The sequence below is a fragment of the Oryctolagus cuniculus genome, chromosome 7 (genome assembly GCF_051225735.1).
Source record: "Oryctolagus cuniculus isolate XC-2025 breed Fujian yellow rabbit chromosome 7, ASM5122573v1, whole genome shotgun sequence".
NCBI lineage: Eukaryota > Metazoa > Chordata > Mammalia > Lagomorpha > Leporidae > Oryctolagus > Oryctolagus cuniculus.
Genome location: NC_142873.1, coordinates 36,513,965 through 36,537,788, shown reverse-complemented (window position 1 = coordinate 36,537,788; position 23,824 = coordinate 36,513,965). Strand labels below are relative to the sequence as shown.

Sequence of the window (23,824 nt, the reverse complement as noted above, 5' to 3'; positions counted from 1 at the left end):
TCTGCCTTACGAGTTATGCGACCTTGAGCAAGTCCCTTCGACATTGTGGGATCAGTGTTTCAGCTGCTGGGAAAGTGTATGTGTGGGGGTCGATGGTGGGGGAGCGGGTTAGGGATTAACAATGTGCACCTTAAGGAGAGCAGATGTGTAAAACCATCTGGCCCATGGCTGCAAGGTGAAGACAGCTGGCATTTATGTACCACTGCTGAAAATCGCTAAGTAATACTAACCCTTACTACCACCACTGAAGAATTATATAATATAAGAAGCAAAATTCCCCTTTCTAGTCATTTCTTCTGATTATCAGGGGAGAACTACTTTCTGTAAGTTAGGTATGATTCTTGTCTTTGTGGACACTTTCTGAAGTTGCATGGACATATCTATATCCACACCTACCATTTTCAGAATGGAGCTTTTGTTTCTGTCTGTCATCTCCAAGTTGACACGTTTTAGAGTGATAGTCTTACGCATTGCTTGAATATACCAAGATTTACCACCAGTCCCCAGGTCCAGTGTTTTGTGATTACAAACAAGTCCACAACATACCTCCTGGTACACAGGAGCTTGTGTGTCCGCACTTTTCTTAGTAGCAAGGCACTTTGATAGTTGTTATTCCATTGGGTCATAACCACTAAGCGAGGAAGGGCAGAGATTATTATTCCATTTCACAGATGAGGAAAATGGAGGGTGAAAGGGAACAAATGACATGCCTAGGTATGCCCATAGCTGGACTATCATAGAGCCCGGATTTTGTAATGCCTTGAGTTCTATTCCAAAGCTCCTTTTATCACACAACAATAAAGCATGACCAAGAGGGAACACCCACCATCAGTTAGAGAAGGACAGCTCTGTGAGCAGGCAGTTGCATTAAACTGTATAAAAGAGCCCACCCCCAACTCAATAAAATATATTATGTGGAAGAAATACACTAGTGGTGAGCAGAAGACCTACATAAGATGACTTGTCCTTTAATTAGCTACCATCCCTTTTGCAAGGCTCTCAATATGCTATCCAAATGGTGAGGATGCCTTAGGTTGCATAAATGTGGCAGGAGAATTACAAAAAGCCCTCCTACAATCTCAAGCAATAACACTACCCCTGCCCCAAGGGGAGTGTCTAGGGAGGGCCCGTAGGCATCTGCTTAGGATTGGCCTTAATTGACATCTCCCTCAATTCTCTGCAGGAAGTGTCAGCTAGGTTATTAGAATTCACAGATGTAATCAATTGTCAGAGTCGCTGGAGACCAGCATTATTTACTACTCAGCAATCAAGAGCATTGGGAAGAGGCTGGATGGAGGGAGGGCAATTCAGCCTGGAAAAATGCAGAAGAATGGACACAGTGAGGAAAATGTTGGGGGGACAGGCCTGGGACTTGAGTGGGGAAGTGAGTCACTTGCCTGGGGCGCAAACTTCCAGGGCATGCCAAAAACCTCAGCACTCAAGACAAATAACATCTTCATGTAGTATTTCAAAAGTCAGATTGGCAAACTACAGCCCGTGGTCCTGCAGCCTATTTGTAATAAAGGTTTATAGGAAAGCCACCGAAAGTGAGGGCGCAGCCGCAGGGGAGAGCCAAGCGAATTCTTCCACACAGAACGACCCTGGTTAAGCATGTGAGTGTTAGGCATGTCAGGCCTTCGCCTGTGAGTTACAGGAAGAATAGCTCTGAAGACAAATAATTATAGGGCCGGTGCTGTGGCATAGCGGGTAAAGCTGCTACCTGCAGGGCCGGCATCCCATATGGGCTCAGGTTTGAGTCCCGGCTGCTCCACTTCTAATCCAGCTCTCCGCTGTGGCCTGGGAAAGCAGTAGAAGGTGGCCCAAGTCCTTGGGCCCCTTGTACCCGCCTGGGAGATCTGAAAGAAGCTCCTGGTTGCTGGCTTTGGATCGGCGCAGCTCTGGCAGTTGGGGAGTGAACCAGTGAATGGAAGATCTCTCTGTCTCTGCCTCTGCCTCTCCTTCTCTCTCTCTGTAACTCTGCCTTTCAAATAAATAAATAAAATCTTTTTTTTAAAAAAGGAAAAATAATTATGGACTTGACTATTCCTATCAGTGTCCAAGGGCTGCTGTACCAAGTTAGTGGCTTAAGGCAACAGAAGATTATTCACAGTTCTGGGTGCCTAAAAACTAAGGCGCTCCGCCTGAAGGCTCTAGGGAAGTATCCTAGCCTCTGTTGACCCCTGCAGTCCCTCCAGTCCCTGCCTCCACTGTCCCATTGCCTTCTTCCCTGGGTGTCTCTCTGTCCAAATCCCTCTCTCTTTTCTCTTAACAAAGGGCATGGCCACTACCCGGCACCCTAATCCTGATGGCCTCATCATAACTTGCTAACTTCTGCGAAGACCCCATTTCTTGTGCATGTGCTGTCTTGCATGGTGAAATGGACTTTGTGGATGTGATTAATGGAAGGATCTGGGGACAGAGAGATTATTCTGCTGTACCTGAGTGGTCATGACATTATCACAGGATCTTTAACAGGGGGAGTCGGGAGAACCAGGGTGAGAATCGAGAGGTAAGGGTGGAAGCAGAGGTAAGAGAGGAGAACAGGTGCTGCCCTGCTCCCTGTGTGCCAAACAAGGCAGCTGGAGAGGCGAGGACGTGCGTTCTCCCCCAGAGCCTCCTGCAGGAACGGAGCCCTGCTGACACCTGACTTTAGGACTTCTGACCTCCAGATCATTCGCATCATTCTAAGCCACTGAATTTGGGAACACTTTGTTACAACAGGACTGCCAACCATTCTGATAGTGGCAGAGCTACTGGCTTTATAGGGTTTTCTGCCATGGAGTGCTCTGTTACCCCATTGTTTTAACTGTGATAATTTAAAATATGTGTGTATGTGTGTGTGTGTGTGTGTGTATTCTATTTTACCATCATTCCCAGAAGCAAAGCTGGTGCAAACAAACCCTGAGCTACCACGTTAGTTGAAATGAATACTTCCCTTTGTCCATGTCTCAATAAGAGGAACTCTGGCACTTTCTCTCCTATTCCAGACTCTCCAGGAGCCTGGCGCTCTCACCTACTTCGAGGAAGTGGCCATTCTTTCCTCTCCTGGCTCCAGCTCTGGCTCCATGTGATGCTGGAAGCTGTTGGGGCTTCTGAGGCCTGCCCAGGTCCCGGGAAGGGGCCTGCTGCAGCTGCTACCACCTGCTTCCCCTTCTGTCCAGTGTTATCAGTACTTCTCAGACAATATATATAGATTTTTAAATGAACAGATTTTTCCATTTGAACTTCAGGGTCTCTCTTCTAAGTGCCGGGCCACCAGGTGCATGAACAGGGCTGGCATGAGCTAGAGTACCCTGCAAAACTCACCATGCTATCCTCACCATGCACATAGACAGGCGACTTGGCCTGAACCTGTGGTCCTGATTCCCTCTCTTTCTTAGGACAAGTGATGAAGCCATGTCCCTGGAGGTTCCTCAGTCCCTCATCAGAAAGGCTTCTGGAAAATTCCATTTCGAAGGTTGTCCACACACCTAGGGAATGCCTACATCCCACATGGAGTTCAATTTAGGCTCCATTCTGCACATCTGCAGTGTGGATCCCAGCTGGGTGGACCTGTAGATTCATGTGGAAAATCCCTGGGAGAGAGGGCTGGAATTATTTAACACACATTGGAGTGGTTGTTCTTTGGGTTTTCTTTATTTGCCTGAGTTTCAAATTTTAGAGATTCAATCAGATACTCTCAAATTTATAATCTCTAAAATATATACCTTCTTGAGACTACAAGCTATCCATGTTTGTGGGCTCTTTCCTCCCTTCCAGATGTGTAGAAGAGTTGGAAAGACCAAAGGAAGGGGCCCTGCATGGTTTGCAAGGTCTGAGCGAGGCCTGGCAGTGGGTAGGAGAGTGTGTGTTAGGGCCCCACTTTCCCTGCGGGAACCTTCACCTGTTAGTGACTTAGATCTATTTCCCTGAGGGCTGCTCTCTGCCACCTCCTTCGAAACATGCTGTGCTTATAGCACTCTCCTCATCTGAAAAGCTGTGAAGATTTTACCTCAGTGAAATGAATCCATGTAGATGGGTGGTGTTCAAAAAGTTCGTGGAAAATGTGTACTATGAAAACATGGGTCTCAAAAATTTGCACCAGAATAAACTTAGCTTTTGAGTTCATTTTCTGCAACCTTGATGAAGTACTTTTTTTTTTTTTGACATGCAGAGTTAGACAGTGAGAAAGAGACAGAGAGAAAGCTCTTCCTTCTGTTGGTTCACCCCCCAAATGGCTGCTACAGCTGGCGCGCTGCGCCGATCCGAAGCCAGGAGCCAGGTGCTTCCTCCTGGTCTCCCATGCGGGTGCAGGGCCCAAGCACTTGGGCCATCCTCCACTGCCTTCCTGGGCCACAGCAGAGAGCTGGCCTGGAAGAGGAGCAACCCAGACAGAATCTGGCCCCCCAACCGGGACTAGAACCCCGGTGCCGGCACCACAGGCGGAGGATTAGCCTAGTAAGCCGCGGAGCCAGCTAAGTACGCTTGTGTTTCCTTACTTCTGTTAGCATTAACCCACCATATAGGGACAGGATAATTCTAGGTGCTGTTTGTTCATTTGTCTTAGTCTGTTTTCTGTGGCTAATAACACAGTACTGCATACTGGGTAAGTCATAAAGAAAAGAGATTTATTTGGGCTTAATTTCTGGTCCAAAGTCAAGTGGTTACATCTGATATTGACTTCTTATTGGCAGGGTCCTGAGATGACCCAGGGTACCATGGGACAGGAAACAGGGAACCTGGCCATTTTCCAGATACTTTTCCTATTAACCCATTAATCCATGAACTGCAGGAATGGGTTAACACGAGGGCAGATATTTAATCACCTCTTACAGGTCCTACTTGGTCCCACCTCTTAAATCTCATAATAGGGATTATATTTCAATATGAATCTCCCAGGGGACAAACCACATGCAAACCATAATGGCATTTAAGAGCATTCGTCATCAATGCCAGTACCTAAAGGCAGGGATTTTAGCCTGGCATGGGACGTGCCCTGGGGAGGTAGCCATTCTGGCACTGATTCCTCACAACACACAAGGAGGTGCCCCTTTTACATCTTTGCTGTCTGGAGCAGTGCCTGCCAGCTGTTGTTTTTGATCTAGTGAGTACTCATTAGTCCTTATTGAATGGATGCGATCCTTGGAGGCTGTCCCTGCTCATGTCAATTGGGGTTCACCCTGAGACACAGAACCAGCAGGAGATAAATAGATTTCTTGCAAGGCCCTGGTTTAGATGATGGTGGGGGGCTGGAAGGCAAGTCCCCAATCTTTATAGTAGGCATAGCTTTTCAGGAAGGGCTGGATTGCTCAGGCACGGGCTGGTGCTATCGTCCATAGGGGGAATTTCTCTTCTTTTCCAGGGTAGTCACAGCTCTGCTTTTTGAAGCTTTGTAGTTGGTTGAATCAGGCTCTTCCTTACAGTCAACCCATTGAGCATGTTAGTCACATCTACAAAATACCTTTGCTATAACAGCAAGACTGTGTTTGAATAACTCAGGAGCACAGCCTAGCCAAGACCAAGACACCAATGATCTGAGCACCTCTTACCTTCTACTTGCTTTGAGCATCAACAGTTTGGCACTTCAGAAAGCTCATGGAAGATGGAATTAAAAGTCACTTTTATCTATTTCATGCAAAAACACTGACATCAATGTATAATTTTTCCTATGTGCATTTTCCATGAATTTTTGAAGACCCTCACGTATAAACCCGAAGACTTCGGATGATGTTGCTGGCCTCTGATTTCCGTTGCTACAACCAGTGCAGAGCCCTTGCTGCTCGTGTTGTCTATTGATGCTCAAAATCTCACATGATCTGGAAGAGTAAGTGCTTCCGCCAGGAGGAAGTGGGTTTGTCAGCCTAGGAGCCACAACACTAATTTCAGTGATTTGAACTCCAGCACACGTTCTGTGGGGCACAGGGTGGGATGCTACTCTTGCCTTTGGCCTTGGCCACATTTTATGCCTGTTGTGGTGTGTGAAATGCTGGGTTCTGTCATTTATGTGTGTGCCAGGAGGTTCACAGTAAGTGAGGGGTGTGGTCTGCTGGCGCAAAGTGGCTGTGGTTTGGCCTTTTTGCACCCAGCCAGCATGCACACGCATACGCACACACGCACTTGCATAGTTGCACACACAGACATTCTGTGACATGTGAATGTGTCATGTGAGGCTCATTCTCCACCCGTGAGGGCTGCTGCCCAAGAAGCTGTGGGCAGGGCTCTAGGGGAGGGGCAGGCAGAAGCAGCCCTGGACTGGGAATGCGCTCCTGCTATCTCCTCATCAGCTTGGTTTCTCCAACCCTCTACTCATTCCTTCTCATGCAACATCTGTTTCTTTTTTTTAAAGATTTATTTATTTCAGAGGTAAAATTACAGTGTGTGCGTGTGTGTGTGTGAGAGAGAGAGAGAGAGAGATCTTTCAACTGCTGGTTCACTCCCTAAATGGCCGAAATGACCAGAGCTGAGTTAATCTGAAGCCAGGAGCCAGGAGTTTCTTCCAAGTCTCCCATGTGGGTACAGAGGCTTAAGCACTTGGGCCACCTTCTGCTACTTTCCCAGGCCATTAGTAGGGAGCTGGATAAGAAGTGGAGCAGCTGGGACTTGAACCGCCATAGGCAGAGAGGCTTCACCTGTCGCTCCCCGTCTTCGTGGAGGAACGACACAGGACCCTGCGCTGTTCTTTCGTCTGCTCGGCCCTTCCCGGGTTTGCTGCTGGTTCTTCCCGGGTTGGCTGCTGGTCCTTCCCGGGTTGGCTACCGTCCCTTCCACCTCCGTGGAAGGGCGGTTCCCCCTGCCACATTCCCCACTTCCGCAGGGGAGCGGCACACCGCCAGCCGGCTCTCTCGGGGGCTGCACAGGTGTTCCCCTTAGATGTTCCTGGTGCATGCCGTCTCTCTCCTCCTTTATAGTCCTCTTCCACCAATCCCAACTCTGCTACCCACACGCCAAGTACGCTGCTCTCCTCCAATCAGGAGCAGGTCCCACAGTTTATTGGTTGAACTGGAGGCAGCTGTGTAGAAGCTGTTTCCCTTCTCAGCGCCATATTGTGGGAAAGCAGATGCATAGAATAAGTCTTAATTCCAGTAACTTAGTCTAGTCCGAGTTGCTCCCAGTTGCTCCCCACATATCCCCCTTTCTTTTTATTTTTGGCGTTGATACGCGCCTGTCTTCGGTGCCCCGCGGCACACACTCTGCTCTGCTTGCTAGAGTTGCCCACAGGTTCTTACAAGTCCTATCAATCAGGCAAACCGAATCCGGGTCCTCTCTTCGCCATGTTGTGAGGAGGTTTTTAGGCGCTGATGCGTGCCTGTGTTCGGTGCCCTGCAGCGCATGCTCTGCTCTGCCTGCAGGTGCTTACAAGCCCTAGCAATCAGGCAAACCGAATCCAAGCCTTCTCATTGCTGTATTGTGGGGAGATTTATTGGTGTTGATAACGTGCCTGTCTTCGGTGACCTGCGGCACATAAGCTGCTAGCTGCCCGCAGGTGCTCATCGCCTCACTAATCAGGCAGACCGAATCCAAGCTCTCTCATTGCCATGTTGTGGGTGGCCTTTCTATTTCTCTATTTCTCTATGTCTGGGCATTCCTATTTCTCCCATTTTACTTCTATCTTCCAGCATTCCTATTTCTCTCATTTTACTTCTAAACTTCTGTTTCTCTTATCCCTGCGGCTTCCCGGCGCCCGCCCCGAGGCTGCTTCTCGGCACCTCGCCGCCCCGCGGCAGCTTCACGGCTCTGCGCGGCTTCCCGGCGCCTCGCCCCGCCGGCGGGCTCCCAGCTCTGTGCGGCTCGGCTTCGCGTGCACACTCCGCGGTCTCCACGCCCTTCGCGTCCGCACCACGGCCTCGCGCCAGCCCCGCGTTCCCTATCCATTCACGCCCCGTGCTCTCTCTGCACGCGGCGGCTTCCGCGAGTCACACAGCGTAGCTTACGTCTCCGCCACTAGCATTCAATCCAAGTTCCCCGGACTAACCTGGCGAATTCCAACCTGGCGGCCCATGTCTCTGCCTCTGGTTCCAGATCTTCGCCTCTTGCTCCCCGGGGTGACTTGAAGAATTCCAAGATGGCTTACGTCTCTGCCTCGGCCTGCACTCGCGGCTTCATCCTCCCTAACATTTTTCTCTACCCGGTATGTTTCCCTAAGTTTTCTTCCAACAATATTCCTCCCTCATTTCTCCTGGCCTCTCCCCACAGTCCGTATCCAAGTCTAAGTTTCTTATAGGTTTCACTTTCACTTTCAACCTGCAGTCCGTATCTGAGTCTAAGTTTCTTCTTGCTTTCACTTTAAATCCTAACTTCTTTCCCACAGTCCGTATCCGAGTCTATGCCTAGGCTTTCGATAGCTTTTTCCGGCACCTTTTCTGTCCGGCTTTTCCCTAGGCTCTTTGCTAGTCTCTCTCTCCGGTATTTTCCACTTCTTCCCGTTTCTTCCCTCCTAAGTTTCCTATCCGAGTCACGGCACCATTATGTCGCTCCCCCTCTTCGTGGAGGAGCGACACTAAACCCTGCCTAGGCTTCATATCCGAGTCACGGCACCATTATGTTGCTCCCCGTCTTCGTGGAGGAACGACACAGGACCCTGCGCTGTTCTTTCATCTGCTCGGCCCTCCCCGGGTTTGCTGCTGGTTCTTCCCGGGTTGGCTACCGTCCCTCCACCTCCGTGGAAGGGCGGTTCCCCCTGCCACATTCCCCACTTCCGCAGGGGAGCGGCACACCGCCAGCCGGCTCTCTCGGGGGCTGCACAGGTGTTCCCCTTAGATGTTCCTGGTGCATGCCGTCTCTCTCCTCCTTTATAGTCCTCTTCCACCAATCCCAACTCTGCTACCCACACGCTGAGTACGCTGCTCTCCTCCAATCAGGAGCAGGTCCCACAGTTTATTGGTTGAACTGGAGGCAGCTGTGTAGAAGCTGTTTCCCTTCTCAGCGCCATATTGTGGGAAAGCAGATGCATAGAATAAGTCTTAATTCCAGTAACTTAGTCTAGTCCGAGTTGCTCCCAGTTGCTCCCCACATTCACCTACTTACCCAGCGCTGGCCCCAACCTCGGTTTATTTCATGCCATGCTATGCATGAGACTTTTTGAATTTGGTAGTGAACAAGACAGATGCAATTCCTGTCCTCCCAGAGCTGCCTTTTGATCAGTTTCAAGGAACAGCAATGATTGTACTGCTAGCATCTACTGAGGGGTGCTCTGTCCCAAGTGTGGGGTGACAAGTAGAGATGGGGATTGATGGAGGCTCAGGTCAGGGAAGCCCCCAAGTCAGTTCCTATGGCTCAGACCTTTTCTATTTAGGAGTCACGCCCTTCCCAGCCACCCCCTTTGGCCTCCTCTAGCTGGGCCTTAGCTTCAGTCTCTTCTCTTAGAAGCTTCTCTCAGATCAGCCCCAGGTGGACCTATTACTGCAGCTGTTTCTTGAATCTCAAGCTGCCTGGTGAACACCTCCCCCTGGACACCCTTGGGCATAGTAAAGGCACATCTGGGAAGGACTCAGCTGCTCCAAAATGCTCCTGCTACCCCTTCTTGTCCTGGATCATTTTGCCATTGAGGTCAAATCTTCGACCTAACCTTTCTGGTCTGCCTACCAGTCACTGAGCCTTGACCCCTGCAGTGCCCTTTGCCTTTCCCCTCCACTGATTGCCATCCACCATGTCCACGTAGACTGTCTTGGCCAGCTCCCCTGTGTGCTGTGGCCCTCTGTTGTAGCCATCTTCTCCAGAGCTAGTGGGGAACGTGCTCTTCACGGAGCTTCTCTGTCACTCTTGCTTTCCAGTGCTCAGAGGCTCACAGCTGGGCTCTGCAGCCAGGGGCTGGGTTCTGATTTGGACTCTTGGGAAGGTTATTAACCACTCTGTGCCACTGCTATTTCATCCATCAGACAGTTCTGTCCATTGCAGGGGACTGTAATGGGAATTAATTGAATCCACACATGGACAGTGCTTATTGGAGTGTCTGACGTAGCAGCAGCGTTGCACCTGAGTAGATCCTCTGGCCTCTGTGTCTCCACATTTTCCCTCTTGTACCTTGACTTTTTGCATTTTCTTTCGGTTTCTTTCTTTCATTTGGTTATATTTATGAATTGTTATTTGCAAAATGGTCCACAAAATAGTGCCTCTGAACTACATGATGCAAGACATATTTTGTTGCCTAGGCTTCCTATCCGAGTCACGGCACCATTATGCCTCCTAGGTTTCCTATCCGAATCACGGCACCATTATGTCGCTCCCCCTCTTCGCGGAGGAACGACACAGGACCCTGCGCTGTTCTTTTGTCTGCTCGGCCCTTCCCGGGTTTGCTGCTGGTTCTTCCCGGGTTGGCTGCCGTCCCTCCACCTCCGTGGAAGGGTGGGCCCCCTGCCACTTTCCCCACTTCCGCGGGGGAGCGGCACACCACTGGCCAGCTCTCTCGGGGGCTGCTCAGATGTTCGTTCAGATAGATGTTCCTGGTGCATGTTGTCTCTCTCCTCCTTTATAGTCCTCTTCCACCAATCCCAACTCTGCTACCCACACGCCGAGTATGCTGCTCTCCTCCAATCAGGAGCGGGATCAGCTCCTGCAGGTCATCACTCAAGTTGGCGAGAGGCAGCTGTGTAGAAGCTGTTTACTCCTCTCCCAGCGCCATATTGTGGGAGAGCAGATGCATAGAATAAGTCTTAATTCCAGTAACTTAGTCTAGTCAGAGTTGCTCCCCACAATATTTGTGTTTCTTCAGCTTTCTCAAAAAATATTTATTTGGGGGAGGGAAGAGAGAGGTATCTTCCAGCTGCTGGTTCATTTTCATGTGTTTGCAACAGTCAGAACTCTTCCAGCATAAAGCCAGGAAGCCAGAACTCCATCTGGATCCTCCACATGGGTGGCAGGAACCCAAGTATTTGACTCATCACCTGCTGCCTCCAAGGGAGGGCATTAGCAGGAAGCTGGAATAAAGGCGGATCTCGTCTCTAACCCAAGCCCTCTGCTATGGGATGTGGGTGTCTTAAGCATTGAGCCAAATGCCCACTCCCATACACACACAGACACAGACACAGACACACAAGGATACTTCAAAAATTTTACAAAGGAGTAGACTTAAAAGGTAATATAAGTTGGAGGACATCATGTTGAATGAAATAAGCCAGACACAGAAAGACAAGTACTGCATATTCTCCCATTCATGTGGGAGCTAAAATTAAAAATAAACTAAAAAAAAAAAAAAAAAACAAACCAAAAAAGTGAAAGAAAAGCCTGTGTGTATCAGTTTTGCTGCAAATACCGTGCTTTGTCACTTTGTTCTACATCTCACAAATTGACAGGAATCATATACTACTGTAGTTTCAGGGATTTTGTGCCTATCTTAAAATTTACCTTATGTAAGTGAATTTGAACATCTTTACATTTCATTATTGCTTTTGGCCATTGCCTATTTTCCTGCTAGACTATATTCTTTGCTTTTTATTTGTTGAACTCTTTATTTAGTGGAGTGTTAAGCCTTTGACTATAATGTAAATTGCAAATATGTTATTTCAAAAATATTAAGTTGAAAACACAGATAATGTGCATTTTCCATGAATTTGTTGGAAGATCTACATGTACATGCTTACACACACACATACACACACTCTCATACAACATATGCATGTATACACTAAACCAAATATATATGGAGTTACCACCTTAATATCTTCAGAGGTTGATTGTAGGACTCCCCTGAAGATGCCAAAATGTGAAGATGCCCAAATCCGTTTTATGAAGTGGCATAGTGGCTCCATATAACTTACACACATTCTTCTTCCATAGACAAGGACAGTACAAAAAGTTCAAGGAAAATGTGTGTTATAGAAGAACATTGATTTCAAGTTTTATTTGAACCAAAATAAATATATTTTTATTCCATCTTTGCAAGAACATTTCTGGAGTACCCTAGCATTTTGAATTATCTCTATGTCACTTATAACCCATAGTACAGTGCAAATGCCATATAAATAGTGCTTAACGCTGTATTGGTTAGAGAATAATAACAAGAACAAAAGTGTGTACATGTTCAGCACAGGAACAATTGTTTTTTATTTTTAGTTGAATCTGCAGGTGCAGAACCTGCATATAGCAGGGATTTCTGGGGGCCAGCACCGTGGGGCAGTAGGTTAATCCTCCTCCTGCAGCGACAGCATCCCATATGGACACTGGTTCTAGATGGCCCAAGTTCTTGGTCCCCTGCACCCACATGGGAGACTGAGAAGAAGCTTCTGGCTCCTGACTTCGGATGGCTCTGGCCGTTGCAGCCATTTGGGGAGTGAACCAATGGACGGAAGACCTTTCTCTCTGTTTCTCCCTCTCACTGTCTGTAACTCTATCTCTCAAATAAATAAAATCTGTTTTTCAAAAAGAAGGGATTTCTGTGTGTATATACACATGCACATAAGTACATATATATGTCTACACTTACACACAGAAGCTTATTTTTTTTTTAGCTTGATGGAAGTTCTAAATGTGAAAAGACAAAAAGACTTGCTTAGGCAGATCCCTACCCACTGTGTCATGGTGAAAGATTAATTCTTAGAAACTTTCCAGAGAAGAGCTTTCTATTACACTGATCATGAGATATCATTGTTTTGTTTCATTTTGTTTTTTTCAATGCCCCTGTCATTGTCAGAAGGCCAGACTGTACTAACTGGTCTTAATGGCCGTGTTCTCAGGGCCTCTTTGTTCCCATGGCACAAAACACAATAAGGGACTTGGGAAACCTCTGAGCTGAGCTTATGTGATGAGAACAGTAATGTGAGATAGTACCACGGACATTAGATCCACAGAGTATAGTTAAAATTGTCCTCGAACCATTGCCCACTGTAATTCATCATCACCTTCATTCTTTAATTATGGTCTCTAATAGCTCATTTTAGTTCTGTAATTAGATATATAGACATTAATTTTGTACATATAATAATCAGCTCAAATATACTTCTAGGTTCTTTCCCTTACTCAAAGTCTCAAGGAAAATTAATACATCATTAAAGAGTTTGGGCTGCTTTTGGGAGCCGGTGGGTATCGTCCCAGGAGGGGATCTGGTTCAGGGGGAATAAGGGAACATCCCCCCACCCCGCCCTTCCTGTACTCACCATGGGATGTGCTGCTTCCTGTCAGACCCTGCTGCAACCAAGGCAGGGAAGAGCCCCTTTGATTCATACAGAACCAGTCAATTTCTCTAAATTAGAAAATTTACAAATGACATCAATGCTTAATGAGTCATGAGAAAGGGAAGAACTAATATTACAGCAAGTCTGGCTTCTTGTTTCTCTTGTGAGTTACAAAAAGGCGAGAAGAAAAGGGCTTTTAGTTTTCAATTTTTTTAACAGACTATTGAAGTAAAATGCATAGAAATATACAGATAAATGAGTTTTTCTTTGACATCTAATTGTACTTTTTTAAGATTTTAATTTATTTAATTGAGAGGTAGAGTTACAGACAGTGAGAGGGAGAGACAGAGAGAAAGGTCTTCCTTCTTTGGTTCACTCCTCAGATGGCTGCAACAGCCAGAGCTGCGCCAATCCGAAGGCAGGAGCCAGGCGATTCTTCCAGGTCTCCCACATGGGTGCAGGGGCCCAAGGACTTGGGCCATCTTCCACTGCTTTCCCAGGCCATAGCAGAGAGCTGGATTGGAAGAGGGGCAGCCGGGACTTGAACCGGTGCCATATGGGGTGTTGGTGCCGCAGGCAGAAGATTAACCTAGTGCGCCATGATGCCAGCCCCCAATTGTACTTGTTTTAAAGATTTGCTTATTTATTTGAAAGCAGAGTTACAGGGAGGCAGAGGCAGAGAGAGAAAGTCTTCCAGCCGCTGGCTCACTCCCTAAATGGCCAGAACTACTGGAGCTGAACCGATGCAAAGCCAGGAGCCAGGAGCCTCCTCTGGGTCTTCCACGTGGATGCAGGGGCCCAAGCACTTGGACCATCTTCTACTGCTTTCCCAGGCCACAGCAGAGAGCTGGATTGGAGGTGAAGCAGCCGGGACTCGAACTGGCGCTCATATGGGATGCTGGCACTGTAAGCAGGGGCTTTACCCGCTACTCCTCAATGCCGGCCTCCTCTAATTGTGCTTGTAACTGCCATAATCACTATTAAGAACGAAGTATTACTAGTATCCCAAGAGTCTTCACTCTTGCTCCCTCTCCATTGCTTTTTTAATGGGTGAAAGAAGAGTATATCATCATTTATGTGGTGAGAGTCAGTGAAGCACTATTTATAACTATATACCAAATGAAATGACATCCACACAGTTTTTATACTCTAAAATTAACTTCCACAAATAAGAGAAAACATGTGATATTTGTCTTTTTGGGTTTGGTATTTTTCTGTTAGTGTAATTATCTCCCGTAGCATCCATTTTGCTGCAAATTTCAGGATTTCATTCTTTTTTATGGTTGAGTAATATGTCAGCTTTTCTTTAACCAGTCATCAGTTGATGGATATCTAGAATAGAGGCTTTTAGTTGCATGGAGGGGTTGTATGGGCAGCTGACTATCATCTATCTATCTGGGAGAGGGAAAGAGGGGAGGAGAGATGGAGAGAGAGAGAGAGAGAGAGAGAGAGAGAGAGAGAGAGAGAGAGATTGCATTTTATTTTTAACAGCATAGACCTTGACTAGAACCTATTTTATAAGAACTCTCAATGATTCAGATCTACCTTCATTTTTTACTCTATCTGTAGCACTCAAGCAAAATAAGAAACAGGTTGGTTTCAGGATCCCCCCCTCCCCACCATGAACTGTGTTATGTCCGTTCCTCTGACATGGTCTACATATGCACTTACTGGCTCTCGTTTATAAACTTACACATAAGGAGACTGTAGGATAGAGGAAGAGGAGCCTTTGAAAGGGCCCTGGCCCTTTGCACATGCATGCTCACACTATCTAATTTCACGGGGCGCGTGACTTCAATGTTGTCTGTACGTCCCTCTCCCTCACGTTTATGTCTCGCTCAGGCCTCCTCTCTGAGCTGTGGATGCAGATAGCAGTCAGGACTCGACATTTCCACTTGGGTGACTCATAGGTATTTTAAGCTTGATTTGTCTGCAGCTGAATTTACTTTTCCATCAAATGTCATTGCTTTTCTATGATTCCCAAGCAAAACAGGGCAGCACCCTCAATGCAGGTATTTAAGCCACATTGATGGTTTTATTCCTACCAGCAAGAGTCCTTTTGCCAGAACAGATTTCCAGAGTGCACCTTAAATCTGTCCACTTCCGGGGGATGACATTGAGGTGAAGCAGGTTAAGCCACCGCCTGTGGCACTGCCATCCCATATGGCTACCTGTACATGTCCAGGATGTTCCTCTTCTAATCCAGCTCCCTGCTAATGCCCTGGGAAGAGCAGCTAAAGATGGCCCAAGTGCTTGGGCCCCTGCTACCCATAGGGAGATCCAGAAGAAGCTCCTGGCTCCTGTTGTGGCCATCTGGAGAGTAAATCAGTAGTTGGAAGTGCTCTCTCTCTCTCTCTCTCTCTCTCTCTCTCTGTATCTCTCTTTGTAATTCTGCCTTTCAAAATAAATAAATAAAAATCTTAAAAAAAATCTTTCCACTTCCCTTTCTGTTCAGGGTGCCATCACTGCTCGCTTACCCAACTGTTTCTGGTTTTCTCATCTTCAGGGTTTACCTCTTTCCATCTTTTTCCCCAGTACCTGCAAGAGAAATTATTTAAAAAAATTCACATTATTCCCTCTCTTAAACCATTTTCACTGCCTTCCTTTGAATAAAACTCAAACTTTTTCTTTTCTTTTCTTTTTTAACAAATCATCTATTTGAAAGTCAGAGTTACACAGAGAGAGGGAGAGAGATCAATCTTTTATCCTCTGGTTCACTCCACAGATGGCCACAGCACCTGGGGCTGGGCTAGGCTGAAGTCAGGAGCTAGGAGCTTCTTGCAGGTCTCCCATGTGGGTAACGGAAGCCCAAGCGCTTGGGTCATCCTCCACTGTTTTCCCAGGTGCACCAGCAGGGAACTGGATTGAAAATGGAGCAGTCATGACATAAACTGGCACCCATATGAGATGCTGGCATCAGAGTAGTAGCTTAACCTGCTATGCCACAATGCCAGCCCCTAAAATTCAAACTTTTTACCATGGTGTGTTTGTTTGCTGGGGCTGCTCTAGCCAAGTACTAGAGCCTGGGAGGCCTAAACACAGAAATGGATTCTGGCAGTGTTTGGTGTCGGGAGGGCTGTTGTCCTGGCTTGTATATGGCCGTCTTCTGGTTGTGTGCTCACTTGGGATGGGGGCAGGTCGGGAAAGAGAAGCTCTCTGGGTGTGCCTTTTTTTTTTTTTTTTAAGATTTTATGTATTTATTTGAGAGAGAGAGTTACAGACACAGAGAGGGAGAGACAAAGAGAAAGGTCTTCCATCTGCTGGTTCATTCTCTAGCTGAGGGAATCCAAAGCCAGGAGGCAGGAGCTTCTCCCACATCTCCCATGTGGGTGCAGGGGCCAACATCTGCTGCTTTCCCAGGCCAGAAGCAGAGAGCTAGCCAGGACTTGAAATGGTACCCATCTGGGATGCTGGCGCCACGGGGGAGCCTTAGTCTACTCTGTCACAGCGCCAGCCCCTGGTGTATCTTCTTATAAGGACACTAAACTGATTGCATCAGCCCCCTCCCGTGACCTTTCTCAACCTTCATTCGCTCCTTATACAGGCTACCTCCAAACACAGTGACGCTGGGGGCTGGGTCTTCTACGCAAGAATCTGAGTCCTCTCGGAGTGTGCTCATCCTTCACGAGTCAGCCTGGAATCTTTCTGTCTGCTTCCTGGGGAGGTGGAACTATTTTCGGCTTCGGGGCTTTCCTTTGTTTGAAACAAACAACCCCAACTTTACCCCTGCTGACCTTTCTCGTGGTGGCTCTGTCTCCTGTCAGGTCTGAGCCTTTGCCCTTATGTGTGGTGGTGGTGGTGGTGGGGCTCCCTATCTGCAGATCTTACTATTCGCAAATGTCTGTATCTCATTCTTTGCTTTCATAGAACTCAGCATGCCTTGTGGCTTTGCTTGCTTATTTCACTAACGCTGTTGTAAGTTCCACTGGGACAGCAATCATGTGCTTTTAATTCACATGGGTAGAGAGAAGGTGACCCAGCACCTAACACAGAACCTGGATATATCTGAAACTCATTAATACACATGGAGGAATGAGCGAATGAATGAGTAGCAGAAATTCTGCCTTCTAGGATTTGATAATACAGAGAAGGAATAACTTGCTTACATAGGTAATCAATGGACAGAGTCAAGGAAAGCATCTTTTTAAAAATATATTTATTTATTTTCATTTTAATAAAGAGAGAGAGAGAGAGGAGAATATCTTCTGTCTTCTGGTTTATTCCACAAATGCTCACAACAGCCAAGGCCAGGCCAAATCCAGGAGCCAGGAACTCAATCCAGGTCTTACACATGGATGACAGGAACCCAAGTACTTGACCCAACAACTGCTCCCTCCCAGGGTGTGTGTTAGCAAGAAGCTGGATTGGAAACAGAGCAGGTACTCGAGTCAGGCACTGTGATATGGGATGCAGGAGTTCCAACTGCTTCATAAACACCCACCCAAGACATCCACCCTTTGGGGAGAACAGAATACCTATTTGGCTTTACTGTTCCAGCAAAAAACTTCTGTTATGCGTTTACAAGTCCTTTTGAACACACAATTCAGTCAGAATCTTGAATTGTGCTTTTGCCATTCACTAGTGAAATTCAATTGGTGCAGAGCACTGTACAAAGATTATTTGCTAATAACTTTGCAATTATTGTCAGTAAAGCTAATGTCAATGTTGGAAACCCTCATGGAGAGTTTTCTGTCTAGGGTCACTTTAGCTATGGCGAATGAAAGATGCATCAAGAAGTTTTCATGATCGGGGTCAGAGAAGAAATACTGCTGTCCTCAGCAAGTGCCTCCAGAGAGGTTCTCGTGGTCCAGGATTTGTGCTGGATGCTGGGGAAGTGGGAGAGAATCGTATGGAGACCACGGGGTGGTAGAGATGGAGTCTGGTGTAGCATTTGCCAATGGCGAATGAGACCACAGGGTCCATACTGTCAGTTCCATGGGGAAGATGGTGGTGGGGAGGGAAGGGTGGTGATGGTGTTGTGATAGTGAGTTTCTCATGGGCAGAGGCCTGGAGCCTGGGGATGGTCTGGAGTTGTCGAGAAACCACACTCTGACTGCTTCCCTGAAGCACATGCTCAAAAGAGAATGTGCCTGGCCTCAAGACTTGCGCAGAGTAGACACCTAGCTAGTCTTTGTTTAACTAATGAATGAGTGGATAAAAGTTGCAGGAAGGAGGCTGAGATGTTGGGGGAGGAGACATCATAGAGGGTCTAGGAGAAGTGATGGTAAGCAGAGATGTGGTCCATGGAAGAGATCACATCAGTTTTAGAAAAATGCCCATGGCTGCAAAGCCAAGGAGACTGAAGTCATGAGCATGGACACAATAAGAGTAACTGAGCATTGGGAGGGAACTGAAAGTGTAGCCTGGAAGGACATTCATAGATTACGATGATTATCCAGGCAAAAGTCCTGGCACTGGCCTTACGGTGTAGAGAGACAGAGACAGACAGGTAGGTGGGGATGTCACACACAGGTGACTGGAATATGCGAGCAAGCATTATTACATTTAACATGTGTGTGTGTGTGCATGCCTTCAGGTATATGAGTTAAAAACTAGTATGTGTGTGTGTGTGTGTGTGTGATTTGTGTGTGTGTATGTGTGTGTTGGAATGCAATGCATGCTAGTGCATTGGAATGTGTATGTGTGTGTGAGTGTGTGGGTGCGTGTGTCTCTGTGTGCATGAGTCCAAGTCAACAGTCAAGAAAGATGTATAATATTTGTCTATTTGGCCCAAAGGCTCATAAAGTACTCCCTATGCCTAATGCTGGATCACATGCTCCAAGTCACGTGGAGAAATGCTCGGAACGGTTCACCCTAGAATTCCATTCTGACTCACACGGAACTATTCCCAGAGCAGCAAATTAATTGCTCTCATCTTATGCTCACATAGTGCTTTCCTCCTTAGCACTTGTCACACCACTATTGTTATCAGTTTGTACGATACTTCCCCCTTGCTAGACTGTGGAATCCTTAATGATGGGAAAGTGTATTATTTTTCCTTTTACTCCCCCCTCCCAGAGTCTTCATATAAGCACATAATAGGCTCTCAGCTAATGCGTGTGGAACGATCAAAGAGAAAGCCACATGTTTATAGTTTACTGAGCCAAAACATGAAGCCTGCATAGCAAAAGCTCAGCATTGCTTTCTGCACCTTTTGGGGACCAAAATAAAGAACAGTTACTGTTTGGTAAGAAATTACTGTGTTGGGCATAGTGCCACGTACATTATGGACAAAGCTTTGGGCATTCCCTGGAGTTTAAAAAAATCCTAGCAGGTCCATATTATCAACTGCCTTCCACAGATGAAGGAAGTGGGGTTGCCTAAGGCTAAGTAGCTTGCAAGTCACACAACCAGAAAGCAAAGAGCTAAAAATGGCATCCAAAGGCTGTGCTCACAACATTTGTGCTTTGTAACCTTCAGTTCCTTATGACACACCATGCCCATCTTTCTATTGCCCAAACAAATGGAAAAATCACCACACTTCCTATGAGAAATAAAAGGGTATAAACTGGTCCAAAGGAAGCGGTGTTTCCTCTGTGCCTAAGGGGGTCTGGTCAATCACAGAGAATGAACCAAAACCAATATTATTCCAGAGATGTGGCCAGTTGGGGTTTGCTCCAGCTCTGAATGCTGTCGGCTGGATCCCAGGAGTGCAAGAGGAATGATCATAGTTCCCTTGAGCTCCAAGCCCATCACATGTTGGGGCTAGAGATTTTCCTTCTCTTTTTCTTTTTCTTCCCTGAGGATCCAGGCAGGATGCCCTCTACCTCTGGGAAGCCACTTCCAAATGCTGCTCTGTCCCTCTGTTTTAAACTTCAAGTTCATTAAAGCTTTGCTCATTCCAACTCTATGTTGGTTACTATGGTGGACTTCCTTAAAAGAGCAAGGACCCCTCTGTCTCCACATTGTTGCATTCAATTAATATTTTATTGTTGATGGGTCCTATTACTTTCTTTGTTCACCACCTTACTCTGTGAGGCTCTATTCACGGGCAAATCTCAGTTGATCTTTGCAGCCTCTTTATGTCTTCCGCCAGTGGATTTCTCATTGTCATGGGTAACAACTGGGGGAACAGGAAGTACAGAAGAGACTCTTCTGTGAATAGGTGGGGGCACTGGGGGAGGCTTTCTGGTGTTTCTGCCTGACTTTTTACTCCCTCCAAGTTGGATGACTCCTCCAAGCTTTTTATTTTTTTAATTTAGCCTTTTGAATCTGATAATATTGTGCAAGCAGCTCTCAACCCCAAGAATCAGGTGGAAGAAAGAAAAATGGGGAGTTACGAATTTTGAGGCAACCAATGATTTCAGGGCTCCATGAAAGTACTGCACTTTCTAAACCACTTTACCCATCTGCTGCACATGAATTGCATTCTCTTAGTTTTCAGTTGGCATGTCTATTTTAGTTTTTTGATTTCTTTTTAAAGTTATTTGAAAGGCAGAGCAACAGAAAGGGAAAGAGAGAAAGAGTGGTTGAGAGAGGTATCTTCCATATTCTCCAAATGCTTGCAACAGCCTGATCTGAAGCCAGGAGTCAGGTGCTTCTCCTGGTCTCCCATGGGGTGCAGGGCCCAAGCACTTGGGCCATCCTCCACTGCACTCCCTGGCCACAGCAGAGAGCTGGCCTGGAAGAGGGGCAACCGGGACAGAATCTGGTGCCCCAACCGGGACTAGAACCTGGTGTGCCAGCGCCGCAAGGCGGAGGATTAGCCTAGTGAGCCGCGGCGTCGGCCTTTTCCTCTAACTTTTATAAAGGGGATACCATGAAGAGTTTGGGACAGCTTGTAGGGGAGAGGAAAAATAAATCTAAAGCCACTGAGCTTGTAGACAGATCTTTCAACCCAAAATAGCAGTGATGAATGTGGGTCTGGAACCCAATCGGCTGAGTTTAAGAGTCGACTCTGTGACCTGCTGGTTGTATGACCTTTGACAAGTTGAGCAACTCCTCTGAAACTTAGTTTACTCATGTGGAAACAATTGATCCTAATAATTCAGTGTCACAGATTTGCTGTGAAGGTTGCAAGGCAATGTAGGTAGCATACCCAGAGGAGTGCATGACATACAGTAAGGACACATTTAGATTAAAGAGGAAATAAGGTTGCAACCGGGGTTGGGGTAGAGTGAGGGGGAGGTAGAGGCTCTCAGGCAGAGGCTTTTCAGGAACAGGGGAGTGGAGGGTACTTTCTGAAAAATGCTACAATCGCTGATCAAGTCACTGTTTCTCATAGTGTCCATTTCATTTCAACAAGTTTCCCCCTTGGTGCTCAGTTAGTAGTCACCGATCAGGGAGAACATATGATATTTGTCCCTTTGGGACTGGCTCAATTCACTCAGCATGATATTTTCCAAATTCCTCCATCTTGTTGCAAATGACCGGGTAGGTCAACTGCAGCAATTCAGATGTACATAGGTATGACTTTGTGTGATGGTCATGTAAGTAGGCTGCAATAAGTCCAGCAGTGCTGTAACAATTCAGGCATGATGCTGATGAACCTATAAATATTGTAAGAAACCTGGATTTGAGGCTCAGTCTTGGCAAGCAATTCCACAGGGCCCGTTGACGATAACAAGCTGCTTCTGATCCTCCACTCAGCCTCTGGTGCCCATTTGGACTAAGGAAATTGCCCCAATTCAATTTCCTGTAACAAGATCATCTATTCTTTTTTTTTTTTTTAAGATTTTATTTATTTATTTGAGAGGTAGAGTTATAGACAATGAGAGGGAGAGACAGAGAGAAAGGTCTTCCATCCGCTGGTTCACTCCCCAAAGGGCCTCAATGGCTGGAGATGCGCCAATCTGAAGCCAGGAGCCAGGAGCTTCTTCTGGGTCTTCCATGTGGGTGCAAGGGCCCAAGGACTTGAGCCATCTTCTACTGCTTTCCTAGGCCATAGCGGAGAGCCAGATCGGAAGAGGAGTGGCCGGGACTAGAACCGGCGCCCATATGGGATGCTGGCTCTTCAGGCTAGGGCTTTAACCTGTTGCGCCACAGTGCCAGCCCCAAGATCATCTATTCTTAAGATTTGGTTGCTGAGGTTCTGTCCTCTCCTGATGCATCAACCTCTCTGAAATCCTCTGGGTTTTCACATGAGAAACTTAGGTTTTACAGAAAGTTACAGCTGGGAGGGGCCACAGGAGAGCCTCTGTTCCAAAGCCTCTTTTGTAAAGGAGGAAGCGTGGGCCCAAGGTCATGGAGCAAGTAGCTGAGGGGTTAGGAAACCATCTTCAGTTATGACTGGTATCGGATTTCTTCCCACAGAGCTGCCCATCCTTGGCCTGCAGGGCAGACAGAATAGTTGTCCAGAGGCAAACTTGTACCTTCCCTCAAACAGTGGCAGTCTCTATGGGAGTCCCTCAGACAACAAAGGAGTTGTGTTCAAAGACCAGTGAGAGAGGGACACTGTTCTGCCCTTGAACTCCGGATTGGGCTTGGCAAGGGGAACCCAGGGAAGTCTCAGAGTTCTCCAGCCTCATGGGTCAGGGAGACGGTGCTGCGAGATCTTGAGAAGATAGGAAAGAGAACAAATCGGATGCCCACAGACACAGGTGAGCATCTTATTTTAAAGTTAAGAGCTTGGACAATGTTTGCCAGGATGATTCCTAGAGTGCTGAAGCGTGTTCGAATTGTGAATGACACTAGAGCAGCCCTTGTCTTTCTTGTGAAGGCTTCATTGAGATGAATGGCCTCAGTTGTATTTAGAATGACACTTGGGGAAATGGACCCCTCGATCTAAGTGTGAGAAAACAATGTAACCCGATCTTCTGGAAGGTTTTCTTTGCTTTCTTTTTATTGGGAAGAGAGAAGAAGGGGAGAAAGTAAGAAGACTTGACTCAGTCCTGTAAGCTGGATGCATTTCAGTCTTTATCTGGAAACACACAGCTTTTATAAAATTGAAATTATAAATATTTTATAAAATTGAAATTATAAAATTGAAAAGATATTTCTAAGAAAATTCAGGCTCAGGCAGGGACTTGCTGGAAGTCAGTGTGGCTTCTTTTTTGGGGGAGGAATGTTGTGTTCTTACAAATGTGAGCGTCACATCTGCTTGTTTTTGTGTTGGAGTGTGGTAGAATGAAGAGAACACTGGAGCCAAAGATCCAGATTGAAACCAGACTTTCGGCTGGAGCTCTGCTTCCCCTTTTGCTAGATGACCTTGAGAGACTGTCTTAACCTTCCCGGACCTGTTTTCTAGTTTTTGTGCAATAAATTGCTGGCACATCATCTCATTTAGTTTCGTCTACGGTGCCCAGCCTTAACCACAGGCAAAGGGGTTCTAGCCACTCAGGTTAAAACTTCATCTACATGGTCTCAGCCCGCAATTTGATTGATTGATTTATGCAAGTTACAATTGTGGGTTGACCGAGAGTCTCTTTCTTTGGCTGGTTCCCCAGGTCCTGTCCTCTCTGTGGTGACAGAGGTCACTTACCTGATCATTTTGTCCTCTTTCTATTGATCGCACTGCTCAAGCTCACCCAAATTCCAGGAGACCCTGCATGGAGGCTGGGGTGGTGGGGAAGTGTTTTAGTCCCTTCGAGCAGTTATCACAAACCACCACAGACCAGGGGACCTAGGAACAACAGCAATTTATTTCTCTTGGTTCTGGAAGCCTGGACATCCTAGATCCAAACGCCGTCAGATTTAGTGTCTGGAGGTTCCAGCTCCCGTCTCGTCGACTGCGGTTTCCTTGTGTCCTCACAAGGTCAGAAGGAGGAAGGGAGCTCCCGGGCGCCCTTTCTGCAAGGACA

General features: G+C 46.9%; 1 protein-coding gene across 8 annotated transcripts in view; it reads left to right on the top strand.

The window, feature by feature from the left end:
• The window catches only part of DDR2 (discoidin domain receptor tyrosine kinase 2), a 176,995-nt gene that overhangs the window by 39,621 nt on the left and 113,550 nt on the right, over positions 1–23,824 (top strand). Inside the window, exon 1 of one of the 8 annotated variants that reach the window (XM_089299660.1) lies at positions 8,004–8,107. The exons of the other annotated variants lie outside the window; for them this stretch is intronic. Coding sequence (XP_089155786.1) covers positions 8,042–8,107 — 66 coding nt within the window. The 5' untranslated portion in view covers positions 8,004–8,041. Of the gene's footprint in view, positions 1–8,003; positions 8,108–23,824 lie in introns of those variants that run through there. 8 annotated transcript variants of the gene reach the window in all.